Source organism: Echinops telfairi, unplaced genomic scaffold (genome assembly GCF_000313985.2).
Source record: "Echinops telfairi isolate 266 unplaced genomic scaffold, ASM31398v2 ScPeMD7_1;HRSCAF=3_0, whole genome shotgun sequence".
Lineage (NCBI taxonomy): Eukaryota > Metazoa > Chordata > Mammalia > Afrosoricida > Tenrecidae > Echinops > Echinops telfairi.
In genome coordinates, this window is record NW_022103896.1 from 27,105,822 (window position 1) to 27,132,481 (window position 26,660).

Below are 26,660 nucleotides of genomic sequence, written 5' to 3' on the forward strand. Positions count from 1 at the left end.
AGCTTTTTATTTCCTATGTTGTATATATCTATCTATATAAATATATAAAAGCATAAGTGTCCTGGTTTTGTTTCTCTAGAAAACCCTGTCTAATATAATAAGCAAGTGCTTCAAGTTAATTAGAGACAGTCCCATCTCAATCCAATCCATTTGTATAGCAGAGAACTCCCCCCAAAATTGAAATAGGACCTAGAATCTACATCACATCATATAATATATAATATTTAATAATACATTACCTGAGGAATTATGGCTAGAAAGGCCATATCAGTTGACTGTAAATCAGTATCCTATAGATTATAATCAGGAACAGGAAATGCCTTATGCTTAGCATATTTAAGTGGAGATAGGATGTTTAGAAATACAAAAGTCAGTATGACATAAGGCCCACACATATAAATCAAAGGCAAAGGTAAGCACAGAAGCCAAAGTCTCAGTTTATTTTTCTGTACTTTCTTCTTTTGAACACAGTCAGAAATATAGAGGCCACCCTGTCTTCTATTAGCCAACAAAATTAAATTTATAAAAGAGAAGACAATATGTAAAGTACTTAGAAATCAATATTAGGAGATAGGAAAGTTGACTTAGCTTACTCATTATCCCATTCAGATTTTATAAATGTAAGAGATCATAATAGATCTATGTCTCACAGGACAGTTAATTTTCCATTATTTATATAATTTAAACCTGCATAAAAATTGTCAGTGGCTATATTATTAACTGTAAATTGGGTAATGTGGTAGACTCTAACTGAAAGGAAAGCAAAATTATTGCCCAGCCACAAAAAATAAAATCTAAAGTTATAAAGTTATAAATGTAACAATTAAAATATTTATTATTTTGTGACCACTGATTTATTCATTAGCTATTTGGAAAAAAAATGCATTTATAAATGAGATTTTCAGCAAAGGCTGTCCTAAATGCTCATTATTCAACAACAAAATACACACACATAAGCTGTCAGGCACATGTGAATGTGGATGGCAAAGTGTTCAAGATTAACTAATAGAGTTGACCTTAAGTTAGAAGCTCTCATTTCTATTCATATTTTTTAAATATAAAAATAAGATATTTTGTCATGTACATTAAAATTATTAAAATTTTAATTTTAGACTACCTTAAAATCTGAAGGTAAGTTAGCATAAAGCATACTGTTTCATTCTTAAAGAGTTCTCTCATCAGTAGCATTCTCAGTTGAATAAAGTTATCAGTGATGAAATGAGAATACACCTGATAGATACTCTAATTTCAGACAATAATGAGTGATGAGAACGATGCATCTTCAGTTATTATCATCACGGTCAATTTGTTGTTGTTTCTGGGGAGTTCTAATTTTAGTATGTTTCATCTTAACTATTTATTACCCTTTTATATAACATTTTAAAAAGACAGAACATTCATTAACCAGCCTACTGAACACAACATATATTGTTTGAAGAGTTGAGCTTTAAATATATTACAAGCTTTTATAGACTTCATCCAGCAATTCATCAAAAGTTTAGAGTTTTACCAACTTGTCTGACTCTTCTTAAGTCATCTAGTACAAGTCTCATCCATCTTCCTTTAAAAAGAAAATCGGGCACAAACTCCCATTAATTCCAATGTAAAACCTGAAGTCAATTTATATCTAATCTTCTTCAGTCCTTTCTTCTGTAGAATGTCAAAAATAATTCCAATTTGTTCTTGATATCATCTTTCCCGGGAATCTAGGCCAGATTTCCTGATTTTTCATTTCTAATGACTCCTTATTTCATATAAAACAAGAAAACAGATCTTGATTTTTCCATTTTTGCCAACTATGTTTTTATTCTATTTAGGGTCAAGTCCATGATTGCATTTATATTTCTTTATACACCACTCACTCTTCATATAACTAATGTAAATTGTAGTCCTCTAGTATTGGGGTTTTCAAACTTTTCTTTTAAGGGTCAGAGAGTAAATATTTTAATATTGTTACCCACATACATTTTTGTTGTATATCCTCCTCCTCCTCCTCCCCTAACTTAAAAAAATATACAGAAAAAACAAAATTTTCTTGGCACATGGGATGGACCTGGGCTACTGGCTGTAGTTTGCACTGACTAATTAATTATAACTGCTCCATTAGAAGCATGAAACCCTTCCTTTTTGATTATAGAGAGGAATAATAGTTTAAACTGTTTGCTCTTTGACTAAGTTTCATAATGAACTAAAAGATAAGCAGAGGACATTCAAACTGTCAATGTCAATATCATAAACGTTGATATAAGTGAGTCTTGTAATAGCCATGGCCTCCTCCCCGGGCACGTCCTTGTTAGGTGACGATTTCTAGTCAAACAGACTTCCTTACATGTTCAAGGAGAATCACCTTCTGCGGAGCTTCGGATTGGGTTCAAACGACCGACTCTTGATTGGTCCGAGGACCTCTTGACTGCATGTGAGAGCCCCCCAGAATGTGGACTCTGCAGACAGCCTGAGGCAGAGAGGATGGAAAACAAGTTCCCGTCACCTGATCACTAATTAGTAAACTAGCAGTGGGATGTAAGTAAGGTCTTAAGGGCACGACCTTATGCAGTCTAGTGTATAAGAAAAATCCCTCATCTAGGAAAGAACCAAATATAGGGAAGACGCCTTCTTTTTTTCTTTTTCTTTTTAAATACTTTTATTGGGGGCCCTTGCATTTCTTATCACAATCCATACATTCTTCCAGTGTGTCATGCACATTTGCACATATGCCACCATCATCATTTTTAAAGCGTTCTCTTCCCACTTGAGCCCGTGATATCCGCTCTCCATTTCTCCCCCCTCCCTTCCTTGCCCACCCTTCCCTCACAAACCCTTGATAAGTTATAGATTATTTTTTGCATATCTTACATCGTGCTCCACCACCCCTCACTCACTTTTCCATTATTCGTCCCCTTGTAAGGGAATTCTAGTTTTATCCTTGTGATCAGTTCCCTCTTTCTACCCTCACCTTCCTCTAATCCTCCTGGTCTCTCTACTCACCTTGTTGTCCCTAAGGGTTTTATCTATCCTGGATTCCCTGTGTTGAGGGCTCTTATCTGTAGCAGTGTGCGTGCTCTGGTCTGATCCTATTTGTAAGGTAGATTTGAGGTCCTGACAGTGGAGTGAAGGCAGCACCAAAGAACTAGAGGAAAGTTGTGTGTTTCATCAGTGCTATACTGCACCCTGACTGGCTCATGTCTTCCCTGTGACTCCTTTGTGAGGGAATGTCCAATTGTCTACAAATGGGCATTGAGCCTCTACTCCATGCCTCCCCCACTCCCAATTCACCCTTGGGTATGGTTTTATTCTGGGTCTTAGATGCCTGATACCTGATCCCATTGACGCTTTGTGATCACAAAGGATGGTGTGCTTCTTCCATGTGGACTTTGTTGCCTCTGAGCTAGATGGCTGCTTGTTTATCTTCAAGCCTTTAAGACCCCGGATGTTATATCTTTTGATAGTTGGGGACCAGCAGCTTTCTTCACCACATTTGTTTATACATCCATTTTGTCTTCAGCGATTGTGTCATGAAGGTGAGCATCACAGAATGCCAAATTGTTAGAATAAAGTGTTCTTGTGTTGAGGGAGTGTTGAGGGAGTGCTTGAGTAGAGGCCCAGTGTCCATCTGCAACCTTAATTCTTAACATATAGATATGAGTACATAGTTCTATTCCTCTCTCTCTCTCTATATATATATATATATATATATGTGTGTGTGTGTATGTATGTATATATATATATGTATATATGCCTGCATTTAGGCCTCTGTAAATGTCCTTTGTCTCCTGGTTCTTTCCTCTATTTCCTTTTTACTTCCCTGTTGTCCCACAATCATGTTCGACCTTCATTCGGATTTAGTAATTCCTCACTGCTACATTGCCTTTGATTGTACCCTACTAGGCATCCTACAACCTTCCTTCCATTGATTTTAGTTCACTTGTTATTCCCTTGTCCCTGGGTTGGTTCCCCACTCCCCTTCTTTTCTCCCACCTCCCCTCTCTGTTTCCCTCCGGAACCATTGGTCCTATTCTTTTCATCTCCAAATTACATATCCTGCCTATCTTATTTAGAGAGACATGTAGATACATTCATAAGTGCAAAAACCAGGCAAAGCTAAATAAAACAACAAAGGAAGTAAAAAACCAACAAAACAACAAATCAACAGCAAAAATCCCACAAAATAACAATAACAAAAAAAAAAAGCCCCTGACAAAAATGGAAAAGCCTATGAATAGTTCAAGGTCTGTTGTTGGCCCTTGATAGTGTTTTCCAGTCGATTCTGATGGGGTGCAACAATCTGTTTCCCAAGTCTATTTTTTGTATTCCCTGGGGGTTCATTAGTCTGCTCCCCCTGCTGCTCTGCTGGGAACCCTTCTTTATAATCTTGTTTGACAAATCAGCCCTGGAAACTATTAAACCACTATTGCAACTATTTAGGGGTGCCTATTCAAGCACAACTGTGGCACACTAGGAGCCCTGGTAATACAGCGATTATGCGTTGGGTTGCTAACACAAGGTCCGCAGTTCAAAGCCATGATCTACTCCACAGGACAAAGACAAGGCTTTCTACTCCCATAAAGAGTTACAATCTAACAGACTCACAGGGGTAGTTCTAAGTGCCCTGTTACACAGGGTCACTGTTGGTCAGAATCAACTCACTGGCAGTGTGTTTGGTTTATTTATTTTATAGGTGGCACAGTGGTTAAAGTGATGCAATACTAACCAATTTGGAAAAAACTCCATGGCAGTGACATTTGTTTGGAATCTTTTTGTACATTTTCTTTGAAGTAAAATTATTATTATTTCTTTCCCTTTGTCAAGTTACCTTCGTTCTACTTCTCTAAACTTCCATTCTATTTCATGGTGGTAGGGTATCTGTCCCTTCATGTTTGGAGTGACCCTATAGAATAGATCACCGTAGGTTTTGTAAGCCGCCTATCAACTTTACAGTGGTGGAAGTCTGCCTCGTCTTTCTCCAGTGGAGTCGCTGTGGGCAACAACCTCCTACCTTGCAGTTAGCAAATGAGCGATTAACAACATAACACTAGGGTTTCTTTCTGTTTCCTTAGTCACATGTTTTTTTCCTGTCTAATATTAATCTGGCTGTTTCCCTCAGTGCCTTAATTATCTAGTGCTACTATACCACAAATACCCAAAGTGGAAGGATCTCGTAAATGGAAACTTTTCTCTCGCAGTTTAAGAAGCTAGAAGTTTGAATCCAGAGTATCAGCTCTAGCAGATGGCTCTTTCTGTCTGCGTAGCATACTTCTAGGATGTTCCGAACCAGGGACTTTGGGTCCAGAAGATGAATAAAGAGGTGCTCCCCAAAAGTGGCACATTCCCCCCCCCAAGCTTTGTCTTTATTTATTTTACAAAACAAACTTATCACCTTCAAAATACTCTTCATTACACTTAATACATTTTTCAAATATGTGATTCCCTTTTGGAGACAGTTTTCAAACTCATCTGTTTGCGTGGCTGACAGCACCTCCCTGTTTTTTCTTCACCTCTACTACATCATCAAATTGCTGTCCTTTCAGGACCCTCTTCATTCGCACACGCACAAAGAAGTTGCACAGAGTGAGGTCAGGTGAGTCAGGTGTGTGGGACAAGAGAGGCATGCTGGTTTTGCCCAAAACTGGCACACTGAGATGGCTGCATGAACAGATGCATTGTTGTGGTGGCAAAAGCATTCCTGTCTGTCACAAATCAGGCCTTTTTTGTCACACACTGTTACACATCTTTTCAGAGCTTCTAAATATAAAGGTTGATTAACCTGGTGGAATGACCTGGTGGAATGAACTCCAAATGCACTATTCCTCTCACATAAAAACCAAAAAAAAGAGCATCTCTTGATCTTTGATTTCACTTGACGTGCTTTTGTTGGGTGAGGTGATCACGGTGCCTTTTACTGGCTTGATTGATGTTTGCTTTCAGGGTCATAAGAATAGCACTGGTAATGGCCTTGGGGAAAATAGTCTGGGTTGCTTCAGAGCTGTTTTTTCAAAGCAGAGCATGTTTCCAGTTGATGCTCTTTTTTCCTGGTCAGTCAGAACCAAAGGCACCAATTTCACAGTGACCCTTTTCATTCCCAAATCTTCGGTTAAAATTCACTGACCCAAGTTCAAAGATCATCCAGATAACTTCCACATCTCTTCCATGGTCCATTATCACTCTTTTAGCACAAGTACATGGATTTTGTCCACATTTCGGTCTGTTTGGGAAGTTGGTGGACATCCAGAATGAGGTTGTCATCAACTGACATTCAGACATCCCACTTTTTTGAAATGAGAAAACTCTCATCAGTTGAGTTTTTTCCATAGTGCTGTCTTTTTAAGCTGCGTGCAACATCACAATTTCTGTGGCATTTTACCCCAAGCAGGAAACAAAATTTCATACCCACATGATGTTCTCTTAAATCAGCCATCACAGAAAAATAGGGTTCAAGAAAAATTTATTTTATGAAAAAATTCACTGTGACTACAGAGAACCTTCCCAGGCATTTCCATTGGGTGTGCTAATCCAAAGTGAGTTGCTTGAAGCCCCCTAGAGGGAAAAATGCATACTATGAAAGCTCCACCCAGCAGAGCTTATTTCTGTTTTTGTTTTTTGAAATAATAATTTAAAAAGTACTCTTCTCCTGGCTCTTTTTTTCTTGATGATATTAAGTCTCTCTCCTGTGTTCCTTTCTCTTCTTTTATATCTTGTAATGAGTAAGTGACACCTTAGTGAAGCTCCCCTTATATAAGATCATTGCTCTGACCTGAATAAAAACATTGGAATACAAATTAACTATTTGATATCATAGGACATGATTGCATTGTTACATGATAGCTACATTACATTCTTCCAGAATTTCCAAACCCAGTCCACTTGATATATATTTTGTGGAGGGTACAATCCATTCCTTAATAATGAGGGATGCCTCCTGGGCTGTCTTTTCTCATTTACATATACTTTGGGGCCATCTCACTCTGTTTAGGGATATTTGCTATCATTTTAACTATAAGAATATTTACCATCATCAATGAAACCTTGGTGAGGAAATACATAAAATGATTGCTGCTACCTGAAAGGTTGATGGTTCAATCCCGCCTAGAAACTCTGGGAGAAAACCTGGCAATCTTCTCTCATAAATATCAGAGCCAAGAAAACCCTATGGGACAGTTCTAGTCTGTCACATGGAGTTGATCTGTCTGGAATCTACTTTGTGGCATTAAACAACATGTGTTTTGGTGGAGTTCTGAGGTGATGTTGTAGTTCATGAGCTTGGCTACTGACCAGAGGTTTAGAGGGTTAAGTCCACCCACCAGCACCTCGGAAGGAAGACCTATTATATAATTCCCAAAACAGCCATTGAAAACCCAATTTATTTTAGTTCTTCTCTGACAGCAGTATTTCTATGAGTTATAGCTGACCTCATAAAAACTAGTAGTATTTGTTTTGATACTTACATCTGAGTTCCAACACTATGAATCTTCATTCAAACCCAATCTGGTGACTACCAGAGCACCATATGCTCATATACCAGAAACATTATAATAGGTCCCAGTTCTTTATGATTATAGCACATGTAGGTTAAAAATGGCCAAAACAGGTCTGCTTCTTTAAACAATTAACAGCTTCTTTGTTTCATGGTAAATTTTAAAAACAAAGCTTAGTGAGATAGTAAATTTGTTAGATGAGTGGATGAATATATTTGTAGAGCTATCCCTGTGCCATGTCTAGATATGCTTAATTTGGCAGCAGCGTGATAAGTGTTGAATTTGAGTAGAGTTTCAAAGCCTGGCTGGGCATAAAATAATTTCTCATTTGCATATGCAATTCCTTATCATGATAAAAGAGATGATTAACTTTATACTGTTATAAATGAAAGCAACACCACCATTTTTACCTTTAGAGATAGCATTATTACAACATTATGATATTATATTACTCAGGCATTGAGAAGCGTATATTGTACCTGTGTTAACCTGGGTAGACTAGAGAAACAAATCCACAGAAATTCTTATGTCTATAAGAGATAGTTTTATATAAAAGTTAAGTGAAAATTAAGAAAGCATCCCAACCCAATGCTGTCCAAGCCTATAAGTCCAACATTAGCCCATATGTCTGACACCCTTCTACAAAGTCCTCCTGATCTCACAAAACACATGCAATGATGCTGACTGTAGGAAACCCGAATCAGTGAATGTGTAAGCATCTCAGCAGAGGTCTCCACACAGCTGCTCCAGCACCCAGGGTTGCATCAGGGTAGGTCCATGTAGCTTCTCCTCAGGGATGTCTCAAAGGAAGTGAGCCTTGCCAGCGGGAGCAGGAAACTAGCTAAGGCAGCTGCACCCTGGTGTGAACATCAGAAAGCAAGAGACCCAAGAGCAAGAAAGGTGAGGCTTACCGAGCCATTTTATCTCTCTGCCCTTCAATTAACCCCACATGTGTTTATCAGCCACATTGGCACAATAAATCTTAACTATCTCAATCCACCCCTTGCCAACTTGGCACCTATACACAATTCTTTAGTCTAACAATTGCAGTTAAGTAGCACTTACACCTTAATCCTATAATCCTGTGAATATATTCCCCTATTTATGAAAGTTTGTAAGCCAACTTCTTCATGCCTTTATCCCCCCAATTTTGGGTATCCAATTTCTAAACTGCCCACTTACATCAACCCCGTGCTCTGAAGAGACAATCATATTTTTAGATGTGACAAATCTTAATTCCAGTTGGAACCTTGTGAAGTCCACATCCATAAGCAAAGTCAAATCAGGACAGGCCATCCATAAAGTTAGCAACAATACGCACCAGTTCACAGTCTCAAAAATCTCTTCATCTGGTTGAGTTCTGGTCAACTCAATGTGGGCTGCCTCACTTAGCTTCCCCAGAGTGCCCATTGATCATCTTACTTTTAGACCATGGGCTCTCACAAATACCTCTACAAGCCTAACACCCTCATGCTAGGTCATGAACTTTAGACCAATCAACCTGCTCTTGTCTTCTCCTCTTTTTCCTGTAAACCAAGTCCACATGTGTCAGTGACCAGACTCAACCCATTGCTTTATTGCTGCATTTCTCCCACTTCCACTGAACAAGTAGATCCAGGTGGTTACCTAGCAAGCATTCCAGCCTGCCCACAGGCTCCCTCTAACTCTTCAGTCCTAGAGAAGAGTTTTGTTCATGGGTCCATATGTTTTCCAGTTTCAGACAAAGACCACTACAGTGCAAACTCCAAATCCAAAGAGTTCCTTTTTCCTTCAATCTGTCAACAGCCCCCAGGCATATCTCTTTACCTTTTAATGTCTTGAGTACTCCAAAGCACTGGGTGGGGCTAATCTTTTTGGAGCCTTCTTTCTGGGTGTGTCCTAAACCTATCTAAAGGTCAAATTTTAATGGCTGAAAGCAAGTGGGCTTACAAGCCTTCTATTTTCTACTCCCCAAAATCATTTTTATAAACCATTATATCAATAATAAGCAAAAGAAATCAGTATAGACAAAGTAGAATTAACTTTATTAAACTCAGTTCTTAAAAGAGTCAAGTTCAACCCTTATTTAGCTTGTCTAAATTCTTACCTAAACTATTCTATTTATACAAAAATATTGGATTAGTTCTCTGAAAGCATTAAGCCAGATCCAGGCTTTCTGTCAGGCATTTTGACCTTTTGTCAGCCATTTGCCTTAAGCAGCATGGTTTCTGAGAATTTCAAATTGCAATTTCTACCCCTGAGCTCAAAATATACGTTAATCACATTCATTTTCACCATTTAAACAGGAATTTCCAAAGACTACAACTAAAGAAAACAATCAAGTTTAACTTTCCATATTTTTCCCTGAAAACAACTGAGTAAACAGTGTGGCAGCTTTATCTGATCTCTGGCTAGCCAAAGAAGAAAAACTACCCTGAGGGAGAGGTCAAACAAGCATCCACTCTCCATCTTATGATGTGTTTGGTACCACTCCAGGTACCACAATGTGTTAGTCTGGGTAGACTAGAGAACCAAATCCACAGAGACTCATACGACTGTAACAGAGCGTTTTATATAAAGGTAAGTGTACATTAAGAAAGCATATCTAAGCCCCTTCCTTTATATTTTAAAAAATATTAGATATTTTGGCATCATCTTAAAAGATCTAATCAATTTCCGGTGGCCATATTTTCTAAGTATATCAATAAGACATTAATATTATGCTTTTGGAATTTTATAAAAATATTTATCATTTTTTTGTTTTCTAGCACCTTGTGGAAGTCGTTCAACAGGTTCTGAAGGCACCGTTTTATCCCCAAACTATCCCAAAAACTACAGTGTGGGACATAATTGTGTGTATTCTATAGCAGTTCCTAAAGAGTTTGGTAAGTAAGATTGTTCTCATAATATACTATTTCTTTATGACATGCTTTATTGTTTATTATATGTTATTTTAAAAATGAAAATATATACTGCCCATAAAACACTTTATTCTGCAATACTTTTAAAATGTTAATTAAAAAAATAATAAAATTCTGAGATTATTTTGCTCAGTTGGAATTTATAGTCAAGCACACAGGTGAACAACAATATAAAATGAAAACAGGATTGTTTTTAATTTTTTAAAATGAATACATTCAGTAACCTTCAAGTGCCTTCATATTGTATTACATAAAATGGGATATTACTAGAGCATAAAGAAAAGTCAGCTCTGAAAAATATGCATAAAGCTAAACATAGCATGAGTCCAATAACAACTAAAGTAGGTACAAAATAATAATATCAGTTGTGTAGTTTATTAACATAATTTCATAAATGGGGTATTTTTGTTTTAACCATTGAACTTTTGGGACAGTAATGAATAAAAAAAAGACAGCAAAGGACATTTCATTTCAGTGCATCTGGTCCACCTGATGATCTGTTCTACATTGGCCTTCACATCTCCCTTGATCACAAGTCCTAGAAGTCACTTCTCTGTAGTCTAAAGATTTTGGATCTAAGATTCAGCTGGATTCAACTCAGGTTAAGTTGTGTTTATGGATGGATGGGCAAAGGATGTTCAGTGAGTAGTGAATTATGAGAGAGAAGCTTACATTTCCTAGCTTTCTAGCCTTGTGTCAGATGGTAAAGGGTTTGCTTTAGCTGTTCTCAGTATCTATGACTGGATGACTCAGTATTATGGAAGAAGAACGTAGAATTTTTTTTTCCTATCAAGATTGCTGGATCACATGTTGACTAAATGTTTCTGCTGACATATAAAATAAGCTGATTCTTCTATTTTAATTTCTTATAACCAGATACTACGTGTATAGTCTCCTTTGGTCCGATACAAATCAGCTCCCAGATATGCAACTTAAGAGAATATTATCATCAGAAATGAAGTACTAGATTTTTCATTACAATTTTGGAATCGCGTGATGATGTCCACATTACCAAAGTATTCCGCACTTTACTCAGACTTTCTTTGTTCTTATAGCATTGATTGGTGGAATCGAGGTTGAGTTTTTGATGGTGTATAGGGCAATATCATCCACTTAGTTGTGCTTATGATTTTCTTTCCCCTCTTTTTATAAGTTGTAGTATACAAATGCCAAACGTGTTATGAATAGAATCCTAGCAATGTTTGTCCAGAAAAATGCACGGCTATCTGGCTCCACTTTGAAAGTCATAGATTTATTGCATACCTGCGCTTGGGATCCTCTATGACCAAAACAATGATGAAACAAGCCATTTCAATTCCGGATCTAAGGGCATCTGACCACCCTGGAGATCATTTATACTGGCAAGGGCATCTGACCACCCTGGAGATCATTTATACTAGCCTTTGTAAGTTCCAGGAGCTCTAGGGGCACAACTGTAGGGCCTGCTAACCAGAACTATCACGGGTTTGAACCCACTCGGCACTCTGGAGAAAGAAGAAGCCCTCACTTCTGTCAAGATTGACAGTCATGGAAATCTGATGGAACATTTCCATTCTTCTCTGTAGGGTTGCTGTGAGTTTAGTTCATGTGGGCTCAGAGGCATGGCACTGAGGATTTTCGGTTTATGTATTTTCTGGAAGAGAAGGAACAAGTATTGATGAAATTAAAAGTAAATTAATTAATTCTAAAGAGGCTAAGTGGGGTAAAACAGTCCATTGACATAGGATCAATTTCTACTCAAAGCTGCACTGTAGAATAGAGTAGAGCGGTTCCATAGCATTTTCAATTCTGTAAATCTTTGTGAAGACAGTTACTACACCCATCTCCCGCTGAGTAGCGGGGGTTTGTAGGAATGACCTTTTAGTTAATAGCTAATTAGTTAACTACTGCCCCTCCAGAAAGCGCTTTAATAAGGTTAGTGAAAGATTGAATCCTCATAATTTAAAAAAGTAGGGTTGAAGTTGCCTAGGAACAACAACAAATGCAAAAATAATATCATTCTGAGCCAATGCAGACAGTTTTGTTTTTGTTTTCTAACAGTAGTAATATTTAAAAACAAATAGTTTTGGGGTTGTTTTTGAATAATCAGATGTATTTCCATTATTATTTAGGAATCTGATTTTTATTTTATCTCATTATATAAATATGCATCATTATCTTTTTCACACTAGATACAGCATCAAATATATTGAGATTCTAATTTTAACCTTATGGTAATATCTTAACTGTGTTTCTTTGGAAAAGTTTCATGATACCTTTGAGAAACCAGTTTCTTTTTTTTGTTAAATGGCTATCATTATGTCTATAGAAAAGAATAACTGTGAGAAGTAAATGATATTGTATAAATAGAACTTATCTCACAGTTTCTGTTCAATACCATGGTCTTTAAGAGTGCCACTTTAGAAGAAATATTTCTGGATGAGGGTTCATCTCAACCACTAATTTGCTTTTTGATGTTGGAAAAGTCCCATTATCTCCGTGAGCCTTAATTTTCTCATCTCTTATGAGATTAAGTACTAAGTGAAGTACTGAATCTTTCATATTAACCTTGAAAAAGAGTGGTGATGCTAGCAGTAAATTTCTACACGAGGGGTACCTTTTTATCTTTGATTGATAATATTGTATTTTAATTAAACCTTCCATTTTCTAAATATTGATCAGGGCCATGAAAGTATTTGATTAGTTGAAAATGCCCTACTATAATGTTAGCTTCAAAATGCTCATTAGTTTTATACTTGTGATTGACATCTCAGTCCCCAAAGCATACAGTCTCCTTGTTTCATTATTTTTCTAACACTCTTTTTCTAAAATGTGGATTTAAGTTTTTTGAACTCTATTGTTTTTCTTTTCTTGGAAGAATTTCTTCTAAAATGAGGCATATCTACTGAGGACAAATTCCCTAATCATTGTCTGAGTGCCCTTCAATTTTGAAGTGTAGTTTTACCAGATGCAGATTTTACTTTGTTGTTATTTCTTTTAAACTTTGAATACTATGTTGTATTTTCCCCTTGCTTGCATGACTTCTGAATAAAAGTCTGATTTAATTAATATTCATATTCCTCTATATGAAAAGAGTTTCTTCTCCCCTCACTACCTTCTTTCAAGAAATTCTCTTTCTCTTTGAAGTTTGAATATGATATACATATAGGTACATGGATATATTTGTTTATATATATTATTACTGGTGGTCTTTTGAGCTATCTAGGAAAGTTTTTAGTCATTTTAACTTCAAATCTTTCTTTTGTTCCTTTCTATCTTATCCCTGTGTATCTTCCGATGACAAAGTATGTATTAGTTCCACAATTTTTAGAAATCCTATTTCTTTTTTTTTGGCTCCTTAGTTTGGAAAAGTTTGTACATATATTTAAGCATACAAAACCATCTTCTCGGTAATGTCTAACTTACTAATGAGTCCACCAAATATATTCTTTACCACTTGAAATATTTCTATTCAATATTTTAGCATTTTCTTTTGTTTACTTTTTAAGGATTGTATTTCTCTGCATGCATTACTCATCTGTTCTCGCAAGCATCTGCATTATGCATTACCGTCTCTAGCATAGGAGATAGGATGGTTTCTACGTCTCCTGTCTGGTTGTTCCTTAGTCATTGTCTAGCTTGCGCATGCGTCTATGAGGGGATGGAAAAGCCTATGGCTTTGACCGGAAGCATTCAGTCTTCAAAGTGACAGCTTTGCTTTCTAGCACTTTGAAAAGGTCTTTTGCAGTTCCTTTTACTCTTTATGTCCACTTTTCCAGTTTTGCGCGTCACACAGTCCACATCCCTATTACCCACGGATATGGACACCTGCTCCTCCTCCTGTGAGTTGGGTCACATCCGCCCATGGAAGCTCCAAAAGCTTTCGTCCGTCTTTCTCTCGGAATAACTTCTATGAGCATGAGTTGTGTTAACTCTAATTTGGGAGTTAACACACTTCCTCAAGTATGTATTGAGTCTCTTTCAATCTGAGGGGTGCATCTTCTAGCAGTGCATAACTGCTATTCAGCAAATTTTCAGTGGCAAGTGTTTTGCTGTTATTTGTTTGAGAAAAAAACTCACTAGGTGTCCCTTCTTAGTCTGTCTTTGTCTGGAAGCCCCACTGAAACCTGTCCATGAAAAGTGATCTTCCTGGCGTGTGAGATCCGCATGCAAGTCACCACAGTGTGGAACACGGATCGACCACTAATGGAGTTTGTTAAATATAATTGTTGTTAAATACAATTGATTTTACAACACCGATTCTGGGTAAGTTTTACTCTGTGAAAGGGAGTTTGGGAGAATTAAGTTTCCTTAAAAATGAGAGGGACACAACAAAAAATCTACCCTCCCCCCAAAAGTTGAAATTAAGATATAGATACACATCAATACATTTGCATATAAATGTACATAGATGAATCCTTCTAGCATCATCTAGACCTTTGGAATTGCACATGTAGAACTAACTAATAACTATGTTCTTCGGTTTCGCAGAAACCATTCTTTAACTCAGTAGAGATTTTCCTTCAAAACACATTTAATTATGGGACCATTTGTTGTTTATCTTATGTCTGTGCTTTCCTACATGACCTAATTCAAATACTATCATTTACATAATTTTTGTTTTTGCAACTTGTCTTTATACTTAACTGGCACATTTGTTGTCGCTAATTTATCTCTAGTTACAATTATATCTACATTCTTTTTGAGTGCACATTATGTCATTTAAAAACATTTTATTTACATTCTCTTTTTCCTGATGTGTAGTTTTCAGTAATCAATGAGCCCTTAAAGTCAAAAATAGTTTGGTATATTTTATATTTTGAATGTTTGACACTTCATTTGTTAACAACACAATTGTATTTTAAAAATCAGTTATTCTCCTTTTCTAGACACTGAATTTACCTAAGTAGCAATGACAAATGATGCTCATAAAATTTGTATTTATTAAAGACTTAATTAATATAACATACTCTCATATCATTCCTTCTTAGATTTATAGCAATTATGAACAAAAGTGAGCTTTTTAATTATCTAATAAACCAAGTAAAAGTTTGCATAGATTTTGGGGGGGGGCTATAAGGAAGAAAAGCACAACTCTGTTCCTGCCTTGTGTGTTAGAAGAGAAATATGATCATCATAAACTCCATAAAGACCAAAATCTCTGTCAAGTCTGACTCATAGCAATCCTGTAGGAGAGAGCAGACGCACCCTTGTGGGTTTCCATAGCCTGTAAATACTTAAGTGTAATCCATGAAGCTACAGGGCTTCTATTTCCATCATACATATTTGTAATAATACAATTTATGATGACAAGTGCGTTACTTAGAGAACTTGTCTGTAGACTATCCACTGATTATAAAGATACACTTAAACACATTTCATTTTGAATAATCCATTGCATCCTTAACTGGAGGCCTAGTAGCAATACAAATATTTTTTTTACTTACATTCTTGTGTGATGTGTCTGTGTCACACTTATTGCTCTATTGTTATTGACTTTTGTTTTCACTTTAACCAAGAGGATTTCCTTTTATTTCACAAGCAAATGTATATTAGACACTCTGGAATGACATCACATACACTTGCAAAATTATTGTTCGATGAAGTATCAGTTTCTCTGATGAATCTCTGTTTATATCCATGGTCTGGTGGATGTTAGTGTTGATGCTTCATGTTTTCCCTTTATTCTGTTTAACAAAGCAGTTTAGAAAACACATTATGCTTACGAGTTCAAAAGAAGACATTGGCAAATATGGTACAGAGACATCAGGCGAGGCATGTTGCAATAATTTGTTTGAACAGTGGTTATGACATTTTAGCAAATCAAAATTATTATTTGTGTATCATTTATTTTTAAATTTTGCTCTATTTGTTCATTTGTCTGTTTTGTTTTGCCTCCTCTTCCCATGACCATTGGTCTAAGCTATTTAATATTAACATGAGGTCATTAGATGATTGTTTAGAAGTAGATTTAAGGCATAATACCAGTGATGGCAACAACCATAAAGTAAATCAAAGGACGATTAGATAGCTATTGCGGACTAGTGCCGTATAAATGGAAGTGGAAGTCTGAAGGTCTGGATTCTGCTCCTTTATTTGTCTCTAATTGGCCCTGCGACCTGGAGCATATTACTTAAACTTTTCTAGGCATTATTTATTTGATCTATAAATACACGGCTTGATCCAATGCTCTCGAGGTACCTACAGAGCTATACATATATGTGAAGTTGATTTTCCAGTTTAAAGGATGTCGGTTGGTAGCTACAGGGTCCTGTGAGCCAGGACAAACCCCATGGCAGGGAGTTTGGTCAGCTTTCTGATTGGTAGCTAGGGAGGTGAAGTATAAGAAGTTGCTGATAAAGTTTTAAAAATTCAAAAGTCTATTCATAGAAATACACAGGAAGATGTAATTTCAGTGAATTATACAAAACTAGTTTTGACTTAAAAAAATGTAACAGTTTTATTGACAAGTCATTCACATATGCAATTCAATAGTTTAGTTGTGCAATCACAACTAGAATCAATTTTAGAACACTTTCTTCTTTGTTGTTCTTTTTGGCTATTTCCTTCCAACCTCCCGTGCCATGACTCCAAGAAACTATTAATCTAGTTATTGTCTCTGTAGATTTTCTTTCCTGGGTTTCATATAAAGAAAAGCATGCAAAAGCAAACTGCCAATGACAAAACCAAGATAATAATAAGAACAACAATAAAACCAAACACAATAAAAAATGAAACAGTGAAAACCTTAGTTGAAAATATTAAAGAAAATAATAAAAACGAGGACATTTAAAATAAGTCAAAAGGGATCATAAATGCTCTATTATTCAGTTTCAACCTAACTACAGTACCTGTGTCCCCTTTCCAATGCACTCTCTTGGTTAGCAAGGCTATTCACATGCTTGGTCAGTGGTTAAAGGGGATTCACCAGAGGCTTATTTTAAGTAGGGACTCTGCAAATAGATTTTGAGCTTTCACTGTCAAACATAGAAAATGGCTATAAATTTAACATGAATGAATTATGCATCTTGTGCTCCTGTGAAAAGTCAGATAAGTTAGGGTGATCTTTACTTTTATCACCTCTGTTAGGCAAATGTTATAAGTCTTTTCAAGGATACTTAAAATTTTTCAATTCACTACAAATGTTAGGAAATTTTCTAATCCATTCTCTGATTGGAACTTAAAAAGCATGAAATACCTTGTTGCTTAAACTTGAATATTCATACATAATGAGGAAAACAACATATGGAAAAAAGGTACCATGAAGTATTAGTCCTCTTTAAGAAGTTTATATGAAAGAATGGCTGAAATTACAAAATACAAAATAAAAATGAAAACATAGTTTCTAGTGTGTGTTCATTTCTTTTAGTTCTTCTGGAAAAGTTTCATGGAGAAGTCATTACATAGAGATCTTTTTAGTGTTTCATTATTTTGTCATGCAGAATCACATTTATAATATTTTAGACCAGGGAAGATTTAAGCTAGAAGATAAATGATTCACAAAAACACACAGCATGCCACAGGCAGAGCCTTTTGTAAACATGGAAGACTCATCATTTTTGACACTCTCCCACTGATATTTCAGGATGGTATATGATGATCTCTAATTGTTTAGCATTGTAGCCCAGTACTCATTACAATTAAAGTACAGATGTTTCTCCCCACTGTCTTGGTGACTCATATGATTTAATTTATCTAGTTTATGCTTAATAAAGCAGTCATAATTTGTATTTTAAATAATTTAATTATTTAAACTCAATAAATTATGTTTCAAATAGGCTAAGAGGATTGTTAGTGTTGATTTGGTTGTCAAAGTGTGGTGCATATCATCCACAAAGGTAGTGCTTTTCCAGTCTCTGAGTAAAGGCAGATTTAACTAGGGTTCTGCTGTAATGTTACAGAGTCTTACAATTTAAAGAGTTTCTTTCTTCAAGAAAGAACTCTGAAGAAATAAATTCTTCCAGAAAAGGAGGCTGAAGAACAGATGCTGTAATGAGGGGGAGAAACAGGAACACCGATGCTTGACTGGTTACTGTTTGGAAAAAAGGGGGTGCCAGTATCAAAAACATTTGCTGACTTCTTAAGGTAGTGCCTGGCTGAGTCAAGATAGTGCCTGGCCTGAGTAGTCAAATTGGAAATCTCAAACTCATTGCCATGAAGTTAATGCTCCCTCATAGTGAACCCACTTAGGATTCTCAGGCTGCAGATCTTTGTGGGAGCTGCTAGCAGAGCGTCTGCTGGTTTATAACTGCTGAACTTGTAGTTAGCAGCGCAAGGTGGAACCACTCCATCACCAGGGTTCTTCAATTTGAATGTCAGAGAATGGATGTTGTTTGCCAGACGCAGAAGGATGTTTCCACCAATCAAAAACTTGAGCAAAGGGAAATAGTTATGGTGCAGGCTTCTAAAAGGAACTATGCTCCCCCCTTAAAGAAAATCTAGCTGAAGAAGAACTAGTCAGCAACTAATTTGCTTGAAACAGGAAAATTCCCAAGATCAAGATATGGAGTGCAAGCTATTCACTACTTAAATCAGTAATGCAAATTCTTATTGAATGCCAACTCTGCTTTACATGGACATTGTCTAAGGTGAGGTTACCTGATACCCAATGAAACCGATACACCTCCTTTTTGTTATATGGTACATGTTCTAGCTGAGTTACAGAAACCAGGCATGATATTTACTTCGTAGAGAGTGTCACAGTTATTTCATTGTTAGACTTTGAAATTTCCGAAACTGTTAGCAATAAGCACCGCCCAAGGCTTCTTAGTAAAGTCGTAGTTCTCCATTCCCTCAACCCTGCCTCCAAGCCTGCCTCCAAGCAACTAAAATACCCAGGTGAATACCGGCTAAATGATTCCTGCCTAAAATTGTTGAACGATCTTTAGAGTCACTGTGAAAATAGAACAGATGAAATACTCACAAACACAGACATGCGATTATAACAAAACATTTGGCTATTAGTTGGGAAAATACTGTATAGGAGGCTATGAGAGAAAATAGCTAAGAGACATAATTTGAATTGAGTCCATTAGTAAAGATTCCAGTGTGCTGCAAAGTGCAGAAGGGATAGGAGACTGGAATGTATGCTCTCCCTACTGAAATGTATGCTATCCTATTTGTATATATTGTAGGGCAATTTCTATATTTTGTTTTTTTTTAATAATCCAATAAAGTGTACATTGCCCATTGAGAGTATTAATGAATAAGGGGAAGTCAGGGTTCAGAATATCCAAATAAGCATCTGTAACTCTGGTTTTTAAAAGTTTAAAGTACATTTTGGTTTATTCACTAAATCCTTTTTAAAGCATGTCTTAGGCTGGGTTCTTAAGAGAAGAAAACTGATAAAATGACAAAATAATAATTTATAAATTATCAAGGGCCCACAAGGGAAGGGGGAGCGGGGAGGGAGGGGGGAAATGAGGACCTAATGCCAGGGGCTTAAGTGGAGAGGAAATGTTTTGGAATGATGAGGGCAATGAATGTACAGATGTGCTTTACACAATTGATGTATGTATGGATTATGATCAGAGTTGTATGAGCCCCTAATAAAATGATTAAAAAACAAAACTTGGTAGATAGATGATAGAGTCCCACATGCCTGAGTCATAGATAATGTTGAGACGCTCCAACACCTCAGGAAATTGCAGGGGCTATAGGGGTTGAGTCCAAGATGAAGCTGAAGTGTTTGTACCTCAAGCTTTCTTTGAGATAATTTTTATTTGAAATTATAGGCCCAGAACTTACTATTCCATCCTCCTTTTCTTGCCTATAAGGTGCCACATGGCCCGGTTCCTCTTAGTTGTGTCTAAATGCCTGGGTGCATTGGATTATGTGAAGGCTAAATGCTTACCTATATTACTTTCAAGAGCTGAGGCGTCAAACCCGCCCCCCCTCTCAAATGTATCCTCTCAGTGTGAATTGGAGAAAATGATGTGAAGGCTCATACCTTGGGGACACCAGTGACCAGTTCATATGCTCGCCACCAGTCCTTCCCAATGTAGGGAAATATCTCTTATGTAGGACAGAAGAATCAAGAGAATAGGGTTGATGGAAGCCCTCACTTGATTAGCCAAGCATATTTGCAAACATAGTTAGTCTTAATACCCAGACCTCAAGTTTAAGTTCAAAGAACATGAATCTGACTGTTATTTCTGTTCTGCTCTGCCATTCAGCTTCTAATTTAGGGAAGGCAGACTAAGGAGACCTGGTGGCATAGTGGGTTATGCATTAGACCACTAACTGCAAGGTCAGTAGTTTGAACCTACTGGTCACTCTGTGGGAGAAATATGAACTTTTTATATATATTTTTTACTACCACAAAGACTTATAGCCTTAGAAATCCACAGTGGCAGTGAGTTAGAAGTAACGCTATGGCAGTGAGTTTGATTTTTTTGGATTAGGGCATTAGAATGCTGAACTGGAAGAGAGATTTAAAGTATAAGGTTCTGAATGGGGGGGAACCAATAATAAATATATAAAAGATGCTATTTTGAGTCATAGATATTATTTTTATAATAGAACATATGATTTTTTAGTTTCATTTGTAATTTCTTAGGAGCACTTCTGATTTGTCATTTCAAATCTATTTTAATCTATTGGCCCCTAAATTCATATTTGTATATACGTTCTTTAGTGATTTTCTTTTACATTGAAGTTTAAGCATTTTTCATAATTTATGTGAATTTATGTATTTCTAGCTTCATTACAATCGAAAACAAGTTGTTGTTGTTTTGCTATAAAGGGACTTTCTAGCAGTATTTTGAACTGGTTTATTCTAGTTTAAACCCAAATTTACATTCGCATCCCAGATATAAGATTCTCAGATGAGTCTTATAACCAATGGTCATCAAATTGATTCTGCCACACCAGTGACCCTCCGAGGGTTTCTGAGGCTGTGTCTCTTTAGCTGAGCAGTAAAGGACATCTTTCTCAGGGAGAGCAGCTGCTGGGTACGAACCACCAACCTTGTGGTTAGCAGCCCAGCCAGTAACATACTGAGACACTCAGGCTCCTTGATGTTTCTTATACAACTCGTTAAAACAAAGAATCTGATTCAATATATCGTTTCTTATACAACTCGTTAAAACAAAGAATCTGATTCAATATATCTGGGTGGAAATGCAAATTCTTATTAGGGATTCAAACTGGAATGAACTGGTTCAAAGACCTACTTGGAGCTACATGAGCTGGAGTCTTCTTGATACGTTTTCCCGACCGGTGTGTCTTCCGGACAGCCACTTATTTTCTCAGAGACATGATCTCATCTTTGCAACAGCATTAAGTGTACATGCCCTACCCTACATCACTCGATAGTTCTGAGCACAAAATAAGAAATATGTATGATGCATTGCACAGGGTATGCATCATAAGGCTCCATGTAAAGGTTAGTTATAAACATTTTAATATTTTATTTCCATTACTTAATTCAAAGTAAGATAATATGTTGGAAATACTATTTTAGATATATTTTTGAGCATGGAATAAGTACTTGGTTCCATTTATATCCTTAAAATAATAGACTATTTCTTCCCTGGGGAAGTACTTACATGTTTCATTAATAGTATTTTACAGAACCATTTATCTCTGCTCAAGACTGACTGCACTTGAGATGTTCAAACTGATGATCACTGCAGTTTCTCTCTGGAAATTGTCCTCCACAGCCAGTTGCTAAATTTTACTAAATCTCACCCACTTGTCTCCTTTAATTTTTGCTGATTTCTGCCCTATTTTTCCCCTGAGGATCTCCTGTTTGAGGAGTAAAGTCACCATTCACAGATATTACCTACTTAAAATGATACCATCAATTAGACATTTTCTTCTAGTCCTCTGCTGTTCTTTTTCCTTCTATTACATTTAAAACATAATCTCTCTCCACGTGCTTTCTGCTTTAAATTTTTGTCTGATACTTCAGTAAAAAATGTTATAGTATCTGGAATTTTCTTCAAAATAATTTCAGTCATTGATGCTGGAAGAGGTCTGATAGAGTTAGATTCTCAATGAGTAGGTTGTTTACATTTTTGTTTAAACTTGGAAGATCAGTTGATCATTTTTCAGCATTGTTTAGAAATGAATTAGACAAAAAGAAATATAAGAAACATCTATGACCTCATTCTCTTTTAATTCCAATTTGCGTTACCAAAGTTGATGAAGGTTTTGCCATGGAATCCTTTTTCCACTGAAACAGCTTCTGTGTGATGTTGGACAAATAATCGATTCACGTATAACTCCAAATTCTGATCTTTAAATGGGTATGAAGATGTCTTTCTTGAGTCCTTGAAACTGATCTTTACTCAAGCAGTTAGTGCTCCATCTCAGTTTGCATGCCTCCATGCCGAGGGCACTGACGTGGAAATGTGTTTCTGGGAAGGACTTTCACTATGCTTTGAGTCTGATTTACGTACCTATTGACTCAGCAGCCTTGGTGGCAGAGTGGTTATGAATTGGGCTGCTATCCTCAAGCCTAGCAGTTCAGAACCACCAGCCCCTCCTTGGGCAAAAGAAGGGGCTTTCTATACCCACAAAAAGTTACGCTCTCGAAAAGCCTCAAGGGCAGTTGTACACTGTCCAATAGGCTCACTTTGAATGAGACTGGAGCCTCCCTCTCCATTGGGCTCCATTTCTCCCAGCTCCTCTGCAGATTGATCCCAATTGTGCCGTTTGTTTTCTGGTGATTTTGATCAGATTCCTTACTCAATTTCTTCATCTAAAGAAACAGTTGTTCCAGTTATGATGCCTTCTCATGAAAATCAAGAATCTTGGGAGAAGTATTACATTTGGAGCATTTGGCAATGCCTGGCATATAGAAAGAGGTTTGCAAATTTTCATTTATATATCAGTAACATTTCCTCTGCTGGATTTTATTTTTCCTTAATTGCATTAAATTTTCTTTTATATTTCCTAAATGATATTTTAAAAGACAAGAGATAGATGTCTATCAAGTACTTGAATATTTTTAACCACTGTACTACCAGGGCTCTCTTGTACTTGTATATTTTTATGATTCACAGAAAAGTTATAGGCCACCATTGTATAAGGAAAAAAAAGAGTGGTCATTAAAAAGCAAATTTAAGGAATACAAAATAATTTATTTGGATTGATCTATGCTGTCCATTAACTGAGTCAAACTCAAAATGCAAACTCCCTGCCAGCAGGTCGATGCCAACTCCCAGTGACCCTGTAGAACAGAGTAAGAGTGCCCCTGCAAGTGAGTTTCTGAACGGAAACTCTTTATGGGAGTAGAAAGCCCCCCTTTTTCCTGCACTGAGTAGTATGTGTGAATTTCATACTGCTATCCTGTCAAGTCAATATATATATATATTTGATTTAATTGATTGAATGTCCCTTTCCAGTCAAAGGAATTAATTCTTGAATCAATATGATAACTCTGTCCAGAGCAACTCTATCCTGGCATAATATAGAAACATGTTGGATGGGCATAGGTTAATTGTTTGAGCACTCAAGCAGGCAATTAAAGGGGAAAATGTGTTATTTTTATAAGCAACAGATGTCCTAAATAATCACCAGACACTCCATCCATATGTAAGACACGGATTACATTCCTCTGGCAGGACTAAGGCTGCCAGTGAAGAGGTCCTAAGTAGCTCGCTTACACGCTTCAACATTTTACACTTTAGGCTAAAAATAAAGCAGAAGAAGATGAAAATTAGTAATCATTTTTCTAAGAAAAGAATTAAGTTGATTATAAAAATGTTACTACCTCAGAAAACCAGGTATCATTTTTTGTTTATCCTTTTTCTTTGTACTCTGTATGCATAGATGTTTAGGAATGTTGTAAACCACCCTTTAGGAAAGTTTTTTTTCCCCACATTTCCTTGTATATTCTTCCATTTGAAGTGCTCATCTTTTCAGGAACCTATCACTGAATGATTAGAGGACCTACTGTACATCGCTATGGTGTACATTTTAATTTTAATTTTCCCATACAATAATACAACTAAAATGCAGAATGAAGCAATGCCCAATAAAGTTCAGAAAAATAAAGTTCAGTTTCAAAAAATTTCATCTATGGCTTATCTTTTATATGCTTAAAATGGAAAGTCAGCTTTGTAATTTGTAAGGATTTATATATTGTATAACATGGGAAGTCTGGGTAAGCCTATGTGACCTCATTTTCTTTTCTGAAGGAATCTTGTAGATTTTATTGTAGTGTGAGATGGCAGATTGTATATAAACAGACCATAAATCACAGCTGGGGAGGATTTCAGTCACTGGTTCAGTGGCAGAAATGTAAGCCAAATGAGCAGATGCCTTGGGGAAAATTAGTATCTAACCAGGATAATAAATTATTCTAAGCTCTGTTTAAAAAAAAACAACACATCTAAATAGTGAATATATTTACAATAAAATATAAACACCATTGAAATCTGCACCTGCACTCTATTTTTAAAAATTTATTTAAAAACTATTTTATTTATTTAAGCTCTTTTCTTTGTAGCATTTTCTAACTGATTTTAATGAAAAAGAAACAGAGAATATTGTAATGCCTTTCCAGAATTTTAAAAGTTATTTTTAAGTGTTTTCTTTTGTTAGTAAATATTCTTCAACACCATGGAATTTAATATTTGCACAATATTTATCCCATCCCACACTAGTATCATCCCATACAAAGCTTATTTAACTCTTTGTATAATGCTGGGCTTTCTGGTTTCTCCCTTTAGTTTGGGCCTTTACAAATATCACGGTGATAAACAGCTTTGTATATTAAGATTTGACTGCTTATCTGATTAGTTTCCCGACTAAATTTAATGAAGCAAAATTACTAGGTCAGAAGGCATGAACTTTTCTGAGACTCTTGATGCATATTTTGAATGTTTTCCAGAAAGATTTAAGCAATTTATAATCGTACCAAAAGTGCAAGAAATTGCCCAAACCATGTCATTTAGGTAGAAGCTGCAAATCAGTGAGAAACAAATTCAAAAGCTTATCTTACAATAAAAATGTTCACAAGGAAGTCATTCAGATGCAACCTCATGGGACTCTTATACCTCAATGATGCTGTCACATTCAGCCTTCAGCTTTGCTCTTTCTTATCCAAAGGTTGTATAGATCGTTTGAGATACTGCTTATAAATTACCATATATACTTGTGTACAAGCTGAGTTTTTCAGCACATTTGTAATCAGTTTTTGTGGTAAAACTAGGTGCCTTGGCTGATATTCAGGTTGGCTTATATTTGAGTATATATGGTAGATGAAAATTTGTTAATTTACATTAAATATTATGGGCCAAATATGCCAGAAAATTCATTATAATAAAGCTGTGCCTTCTTTCCTTTATTAGACACTCTTCCTAGAAAACAAACACCTGAAAATTGCTTTGTAATGCAGAATTATAATGTAAAATAGCTGAATAATAATAGTGTTCCCATCTCAAACCATGAAAACCTAAAACATACGTCTCTGTTGTAGATTATATATAATCATTGCTTAATGAACAAGTGATTATTTTTTGGCTTTAATTTTCTACAATCTATTGGAGTCATTTTTTGTTAATCAGAAGTTTGGCAGTTCAAAGCTACCAACTGCTCAGCTGGAGAACAATGAGGTTGTCTGCTTCACTAAAGATTAACAGTCTCCGTAACTTGATATGGGGTTACTGTGAGTCAGGAGTTGATGGCAGTGGGCTTTTTTGATTGCTTTGTTTTTTGGTATTGCACTGCAGTTTGGGGATTTTTCAATATAGGAGAATGCTTTATATCATTTTACATGAATGTTTTAGGTTACTATTCGAAACTGTGCAATCTTCATTTGCAGATTTAAAAAAATAGTTTATACTAGATATTCACCACCATATCAGCTTGTTTGGATTGTCTTATTCTTACTATTTTGTTGTTTTTAAGATCTGTTGAGTCCGTTTTCACCTATAGCAACTCGGTGTACAATAACATGAAACACTTCCGGATCCTGGGTCACCTGCACAGTCGGTACTGGGTTTAAGCTCATTGCAGCTGCCACAGGGTTCATTGTCCCGAAGGGCTTCTTTTACTCCGAACTTCTGTTTTACCAAGCATGATGTCCTTTGCCAGCGCTGGGCTCTTTGGAATACACATCTAAAGCATGTGAGATCAAGTCTCACTCTCTTTTCTTCTAAGGAGCATTCTGGCTGGACTGCCAAGAATGATTTCTTCCCAAGAGGGAAGGAGTCATCCCAGGAAACCCTATACAAAGCAGCAGAACCACCTTGCCTGCCCAGAGAGAAAATGTTCCACTTTGATACATCCATCTTCTGGTGATTCAAGCTGACTTTGATAGGCCTCTTTTTTCCACACTGGTTATGATGTAAGTGATTAC

General features: G+C 36.3%; 1 protein-coding gene across 2 annotated transcripts in view; it reads left to right on the forward strand.

The window, feature by feature from the left end:
- The window catches only part of CSMD3 (CUB and Sushi multiple domains 3), a 1,328,144-nt gene that overhangs the window by 1,060,289 nt on the left and 241,195 nt on the right, over window positions 1-26,660 (forward strand). For both annotated transcript variants that reach the window (XM_045286022.1, XM_030887469.2), the window contains one exon: window positions 10,217-10,333. In XM_045286022.1, coding sequence (XP_045141957.1) covers window positions 10,217-10,333 — 117 coding nt within the window. The remainder of the gene's footprint in view (window positions 1-10,216; window positions 10,334-26,660) is intronic.